This window comes from Peromyscus eremicus, chromosome 8b, assembly GCF_949786415.1.
Source record: "Peromyscus eremicus chromosome 8b, PerEre_H2_v1, whole genome shotgun sequence".
Lineage (NCBI taxonomy): Eukaryota > Metazoa > Chordata > Mammalia > Rodentia > Cricetidae > Peromyscus > Peromyscus eremicus.
In genome coordinates, this window is record NC_081424.1 from 40,804,328 (window position 1) to 40,812,327 (window position 8,000).

The 8,000-nt window shown below is 45.2% G+C and overlaps 1 protein-coding gene across 1 annotated transcript in view; it reads left to right on the forward strand.

The window, feature by feature from the left end:
• Positions 1-1,923: 1,923 nt before the first annotated feature.
• The window catches only part of Adgrg6 (adhesion G protein-coupled receptor G6), a 139,497-nt gene continuing 133,420 nt past the window's right edge, over positions 1,924-8,000 (forward strand). Inside the window, exon 1 of the mRNA XM_059272714.1 lies at positions 1,924-2,111. Within this exon, the coding sequence (XP_059128697.1) occupies positions 2,110-2,111 (2 nt within the window). The 5' untranslated portion in view covers positions 1,924-2,109. The remainder of the gene's footprint in view (positions 2,112-8,000) is intronic.

Consider the following 8,000-nt stretch of genomic DNA (forward strand, 5'->3'; position numbering starts at 1 on the left):
CATCCCTCCTCCCCCCCCCCCCCCTCTTTCATCCCATTCTCCAACAACGTGTAAGTTCTCCCATGGAGAGCACAGCTAAGCCTGGAACATCCCGTTGAGTCAGGACCAAGCCCCTCCTTGCTGCATAAAGAGTGAGCAAGGCGTCTGACCGTAGGCGATGGGATCCAGAAAGCCAGCTCATGCACCAGGGATAGATCCTGATCACATCGCCAGGGGCCCCTCAAACAGACCCAGACAACACAGCTTTAATTCCTGTTTGATTATCGTCTTATTGGACCTAAGCGGCGGCACCCAGATTCTAGACCCACCAAACTGTGAAATTATGTTGTTTTGAAAAGTTCTGGGTGGAACATGTAATATATCCTTAGGATAATCTGTTTGTCACTGAAGTGGACTTGAACTGAGAGCCTGTGGGGCTGAGTCTCAAGTCCTGGTCTTTTCTGAATAGTTTGTGCAAACTAGGCCTCATTTCCCCACCCGAAATACTAAAAGGATCTCAAGTTTTCTTAAATGCAGCAGTTCAAGTCTCTATTAATTCCACTGCTTTTTCCCCCCCATTAAAATAAATACTGATAAAAATCACAAGAACACACACTGGCCCCAAAGTGGTCTGGACTGCTGGCGGCCTTCCAGCTTCCTCTTTCTTTGCCTGTAACTGTCTGTCTTCAAATGCTGTTTCACCTCTTTGCCCCTCTACCCCAACCCTTCTCTACCACTAGCCAACCAAGGTAAATCTGCTTTTGCGTCATTTGTATGCGTTCCCACACCACCACCGCGCAAGCAAGCAGGATTGTTCTCCTCTGAACGTGTCTCCAAGTCCGGAAAGGCTGCCTCTAGCATTCAGTGACTTTACTCTGGCAAGGCACAGTGCGAAGGGACCCTCTGCCTGAGTGCTTCCCCCTCTTTTAGCAAGTGGGTGTGCCGGGTCCATTGCAAAGCAGCTTCCCTGCAAAAGCATTGCCCAGCTGTCGTCATCCAACTTAACTTTCCCTAGTGAGTAGTTGAATTTGCATTGGTAGATTAATTCCGCTCAAAAAGAAAAGAAAAAGTTAAAAAAAAAAAAGAAGTAAAGCAAGCATATTGCCCCAAACCTCGTAAGCCCTCCGCTCCCATTAATATTTTTCCCTCTTTCTTTTCCTTTTTTCTTCCTTCCTTCCTTCCTTCCTTCGTTTTCTTCCTTCCTTCCTTCTTTCCTTCCTCTCTCTCTCTCTCTCTCTCTCTCTCTCTCTCTCTCTCTCTCTCTCTCTCTCTCTCTCTCTCTCTCTCTCTTTCTTTCTAAGAAGGAGGAAGGAGGAAGAGGAGAGCTAAGAAGAAAAAAGTAACAGGCGGCCTGGGTGCTTGGCTGCAGGCAGAGCAGATGCCCACTTGTGCGTCTGCATTCCGAGCTCCTCTCCTTCCTTCACCCAGGCTCTGCGGGGTTCGGCGCTCCCGGCAGGCGGGTGACCTCGGGGTCAGCGGGGTCCCCTCCCCGGAGCTGCGCCTGGCCTTGTGCCAGTCTCTCAACCCCGCCGCCCGCGCCGGTCCCGCCCCGCGTGGCGACTTCTCTCTTTCCCTCTGCCCTCGGGTGGCCGGCCCTGGGTGGGGCAGCTGAGCCTTCAGGACTGTCCTCTGCCTCGGACCGCCTAGAGCGGAGGCCACCTCGGGCGGAGCAGGGGGAGGGAGTTGCGCGGAGCCGCACCTGAGCCCCAGGGGGAAACTGAGGCCGCCGCCGCGCCGCAGGCTCTGGACCTTGCAGGTCGCACCGGTCCAGCCCGGCAGGCTTGGATCGCCCGCCTCCCGGCTCGGCTCGCCGGAGCACTTCGCCCCAACTATTGGGAAAGTTCAGCGCCGGGCGGAACCTGCCGCGGTCGGCCGCGCCCCTGCGCGCGGGACCCGCTCTTGAACTCCGCGGCGCGCGCCCGGGGTCCACCTTGCGCCGCCCCGCGCGCAGCCGAGGAGCAGCTGCCGGGAAGCCCTATGAACTCTCCAGAAAGGGCGTGACGAAGGGTCCTGCGGGGCGCGGTCCCGGCCGCCCGGGTCCCCCTTCGGCAGAGCTCGCGGGCAGCAGAGCAGAGGAGCGGTGGAGGATGAGCGAGCAGCCTTTGGGGACCTCCGCGCGGTAATGCCAGCATGTAAGTCGCCTCCCAGCTCAGAGCCCTTCGCACCTCGGTCTCTGTGTGTGTGTGTCCCCTTCTCCCCTTAGCTCAGCGTTCCCCTGAAAGGTACCAACTGCGGTAACAGGAGCTTCAGCGTGCTCCTCGAGGCACCGGGGACTGGCCATTGCCAAAGGGAGCTGGGGTGTGTATGTGTGTGTGTCTTGCTTTCTCCCTTTCTCCCCCTAGAGAGAGGTAAACTTCTTCACTGGGAGTCCGGGTAAAGCAGAGTAAGAAGGGCTGGGCTTCAAGTATGGGGAGAACGTGGTTTTGATTCAAATTAAACAAGGACTAACCGACCGACCGCGCAGCTGCTCCCAGGGCCCTGGCGCTGCCAAGCCAGCGTTCCCTGGATCAACACCTGGGGCCTGGGAAGGTACTGCGGAGCGGGGGAGATGTTGGCTCTGGGCTGTCACCATTGCCTGTGGAAGTCGTTGTTCTTAGATCTCTGAGATATTTAAATGTCTTTTTCCCCCCCATGGAAACCTCCCCAGCCCTGCGCCTTTTTCTTTGAAGAGCCCAGAAAAAAATGTTCCCGGCGTACTATGTAGATTAAAAAGTAATTAAGGAACGTGATAGGGGCTTCGGGTAGAATTACAAGGAGGAGGCACGGAGGAGAGGGTGAGAGGGTCAGAAAAAGCTACAAGGTTGTGCTTGGATGGAATTGCCATCTAAACTGTGAGGTGCTCTAAAGGACCCGATGAAAGGGCAGCCATGCGCACCGCCTGGCCTTCCAAACTGGACAATGGTTCTCCGAAGGACCACACTTATCTTTGCGGCCAAATGAACAGTTTTTTGTTTGTTTGTTTGTTTGTTTGTCATAGTGTGTTATGTTTCCCTCTGCCGTTTTATTTACTCTTGGGCAGACACCTGACAGACTTTTTACCCACTTCCACTAACTTGTTCAGGAGCTACAGAAATTGATAACTTCCCTCACTCCACGACTCCATCCTTACTTATCTCTGCTTCTATTTCCCTTTCCAAGTTAGCACCCAGGGTCTTGAGTCGTCCTGGCCCCCATCCCACCATCTTCGCTGCTCTGTTCTCTGCAACCCCAAACACATCTTTAAAGTAGGGGATGGAACAGAGCAGACCAGCCTCACCCTCCACTCGGCAGCTTTGATCTAGGCTCTACGCCGTGTACTAAATACCACTTATTTTTATTAAAACTCTATGTGAAGTATTGACGCACCTGAGAGTTTTACATTTTGCTGATGGCAGTGGAATGGGTGGGTGGATCACTTGTGAGCATTTGTTTGGGGACACAGTCAGCCATCTAACGTTAAGACTCGTTCCCTTATGCAAGCAACAGGTTTGGAACGACTGGTAAGTTTGTTTCCAACTTCAGTTTTCCTGAAAACATATCCCAGCTTTTCACAGGAGATAATTAGCAGCTTTCTTTCAGCCTCCCTGGATATGTAGTGCTCATGGGATCAAAAGCAACAAACACACATACACACACACACACACACACACACAGGCACGCACGTGTGTGTGAATACCTGTTTTAAAAGTAAAGGGTGTAAAACATCAACAGGTAATGTAAATTTTTCTTGATAATGCAATTAAATTATTTAATGCACTTGAATTTGGCATGATTAAATTTATGCCTTGGATGGAATCATGAATAAGCAATCATCTAAGGCTTTTAATTTTGATTTAAATTTCTTTACTGAATTCTTTTGATGGAATTTTTCTGTGTCTTTCAAGATTATTATGCATATTTTTTGTGCAGTGGTTTGAGATGTTTTGACCCTTTTTGACTGATGGGCAAGTTAGAATACATGGAGGTAGTGCTAATCTGCCAGAGGTAAATATTCCTATTATTTTGTTGAAATGGTAAACAGTAACTACACTTTAAAATTTTTAATTGCAGTAAATAAAAATACACAGGCTACTTAAATGTCTTGGTTGCCTCTTCCTCGTGGAGAACAAACTGGTTTATTGTTACAGTCACATTTTGAAATTATAGACTTTATAAATATACTTAGTAGTTGCAACAACTGCATGTTTTGAATGCTCCGAGAATTTCAGAAGATTTAGGGAGGCTGGCTTTTGTTGGTCTCACAGTGCATGAAGCTACTGTTCCATTTGGCTTATATAAGTTACAGGACATTGTGCCTGTCCAGTGTGAATGGTGAAAGAGGCTATTGTCTGTTTGCTTATGGGAAATATTAGAAGCTCATAGCAGTTACTGCCTGACTGAAGTGTCACTATGATTTCTGGAAATAATGAATTGAGAGACATTTCATTTATATATTAAAAATAAACTGATGATAATGTCTTTGGACGCAGTCATATTTCTAACTGTCCACATGTCATATAGAATTTACATGTCTGATGAAAGGAATGGAAGTTTCTAGAGACATCTAGTACTTAGACTAAATAGAAAGTGTGTGTAGTATTTGTGATAAGATGTATATTTCCATGTTTATTCCTAGTTGGATGACATCATTACCTTATCCATGCTAGATGACATTATGATGCACACTACTTGGTGGAAATGCTAACATTTAAAGGATTTACCAACTCCAACTAAGAAGTCCAGGATAACGAGTGTGGCTACCTGGAATCATCTTACCTCCCTTTTACGCAGAGTGGAATTCTTTGGAATGCCTTTCAAGATTATTTAAAAGACGGCTGATATAGCAAAAGCTTACATGTTTATGATAAAATTGGTTAAAAAACACAATCAGAAAGAAAAATATTTATACTGTAATAGAAAAGTATGTATATGACTTGGTCCTGCCAATCCAAATAAAGGAAATCCAAGAGAGACACTTCTGTCAGCTAACAGAGATCAAAGCAGTGCCACTCACAGTGTGGGTGATAGCATTGGCATCCCCAGTGGATATTGTGAGTGCATTTAAGTTTTTTTTTTAATAATTGTAAACCTACAAAGAAGTTTCAAAGTATAAAAAAGAAAAATACAAAAGGGGCTGGAGAGATGGCCCAGCACTGAGGAGCTTACTGCTCTTGAAGAGGTCAGGAGGTCAGTTCCCAGCCCTCAATTAGATGGGCAGCTCATAATCACCTGTAACTGCAGCTCTACAGGGTCCAACACCCTCTTCTGGCCTCCAAGGGCACCTACACACAGGTGCTCATACACACACACACACACACACACACACACACACACACACACACACAGTAAATAGTAAAAAATACAAAGAACAACTGAGTATCCTATTTCCAAGAGTTGTATATTATAAACAATAGCCTCATTGGTTGGATCATTCCCTGTGCCTCCCCTCCCCTACAATTTCATCTTTTTCAGAATCTTCTGAAATTTAGTTGCCCATATCAAGGCTTAGGAGTTTACTTTCTCTTGAAAAGTTTTAAGATAATTGTGGATTGAATTATAGTTGTAAAAAAATATGACACTAACCCATATATTCTTTGGTTAATTTTTCATTGAGAACATTTTACACAACTACAGAGCAAACTAAAAATACAATGTCAATAAATTATAAATTACAGCTCTCTCTCTCCCAGTTTATTCAGTGCCTATATGTGCCTGCACTCATGTGTTTGTGCCTGTATGTACTGCTTCCCACCTCCCCCACCCCACCCCCGTGTGTGTGTGTGTGTGTGTGTGTGTGTGTGTGTGTGTGTGTGTGTGCATTTGTATAAGTTCTCAAGTTGAATTTATGGTATGAGTCAGTCATGCTTATTCGTGTTCAAATAAGGCAAGCTTTGTGAAGACCTGAACAGTAAGTGAGATTTTTGCCGTGGAGGTAAGCCAGCCTAATGAAAGGGTCTGAATTCAGTAACAGGATAGCACTCTCTCTCTCTTTTACACATTGCTGAGTTTCAGGAACATGACCTTTCACTGAAAGAAGAAATGCTGTTCTAAGAGGTTTGAATACGTTAAATTACTGTTCTTTTTCATTCCTGTAAACTCTCAAGGTCTTCTCTGCCACTTCCAAACCCTTTTAGGAAAAGATTTGTCATAGAAACACAGTAGGAATACAGTCAAGTAAGTGAATTCTGACTATTTATATTAGTAGGACTAACATCCTGTCAACCTCTCTATTAATTTCCAAATGTCTTCACTAACTTCACTTGAAATTGTGACTTTGGGTGAACCACTAGAAGTGATAGGAAATGGTAGGTTTTGAAAATGTTTTGCTCAGTTTAAAGTCACGTCTACCAGTGCTTACACCCTTAGCTGAACCAATTCCTGGGAAATATATTTGTTCTCCAAAGCTTTCTGAAATGGGACTCAAGCATATTGTATTTTGTAGCCTATTGTTTTGATATAGGGTTGCAGGAGGTAAACCAGTTCTCACAAAGGACAGCTGGAATGGAAACCGGGGGACACAAAGTGTTAGGGTCCTACTGCTGATTCTGAAAGCCGGGTAAGTAGGTTAACCTCTTATTTTCTCATCTGTGAGATAATAGGTTTATCCACAGAATGAAAGTGAGTCTTTTCAAATTATACAAGGCTATGACTCCATTTTCCTTTAAAATATGTTTCTTGGTGGCTAGAGAGATGACTTAGTGGTTAAGAGCACTTGTTGTTCCTCCAGATGACCAGATTCCCATTCCATTATCTACATCAGGTGGCTCAAACCACCTGTAACCCCAGTTCTAGAGCATTCAACACACACCCTCTTCTGACCTCCATGGGTACCCACATGCACCTGGCATATACACACAAAGACAGAGACACATAAATAAAAAGCAAAGTAAATCTTGAAAAACTGTTTCTGTTCTCCTTGGTTGAGCTATGAGACCATGATCAAGCCTGTACCGAGTTGAAGTCCCTGTTTAGAACCTTAGTAACCCTGTTTGGGATTTTCCATTCTTCTGAGAAAGTTGTTTAAATTTCAGGGATGTATCTTTGCTAAGTGATCCCCTGAGAAGACCCACAGTGCTTTCTTTTCCCTGTTCTAAATTTATTTGTTTCTGTTCTTCAGTAAACAGAAAAGTAGATGAAAGTTGGCATGTCACATGGTTTATGTTATGTTCTAAGTGCTTACTCTGTTCTTGCTCTTTTTGTGTCTAAAGTGATGGAGTCTTGAGTCCTGGAATGTGTCAAGCTCTGGTCTTCCTTTGCAGCTATGGCTTGATAGGATTGCAGGCAGCTTTGGTAAAACAATTCAAGGATCAGTTGTAGAGTCCCTAAATGGGAGAACCTTTTATAGTCAAGGAGAAGTTGCATGGGAAATAAACGGTGTTTGGTATCCAGGCTAAGGAGTGCACTTCTGTCTGAGAGCATGTGTGAATTTAAGAGACGAGACATTGCTCACATGTTGATGGAGGAGAATCTCCCTATGACACAGGGTAAGAAGCTGGGAGGGTGACATGTAGCTCTTAGAAAGGCTGGCAGCCTGCTCTGTTTGTTCTTTTTGATTCTGTTGGACCTCAGTTTCCTCTTCTCTGAAAATCATGAGCTAGACATCATCTTTTGGATTTGCAGTTCTCTAAACTTCTTTGAATGTGTAATTGTTCTTTTGTTTTAGAAGCACAGCCGATTCATCCCCAGTATGAATGGGGAACACTTCATTCATACAATGTCAGTAGGAAACAGGCCCATTCTTCCAAATAAGTGACTTTTCTCTGTGACAGACTATATAGTTGCCTCTTGTGAAAGCCCCTGCTGACTGAGCTAGAGGTAGCAGTTCTTTCTGGGTGGTAGTGGCCCATTTGCAGAAAAGTGACAAGGCTGACAGTTTAAATGTCCCCCAAAGTGCCAGTCCTCCAAACCATGCAATCAACAGAGGAGCAGGACATAAGCCTTGGCCATTCCAGAGTCCATACTCATTAATATTATTACTTACTCAAACATGTTCTTCTTAATTGGTAAATGCTTTTAGCTTCAAATACATTGAGTGAAAATATCTGGGAACATGATATCCATAC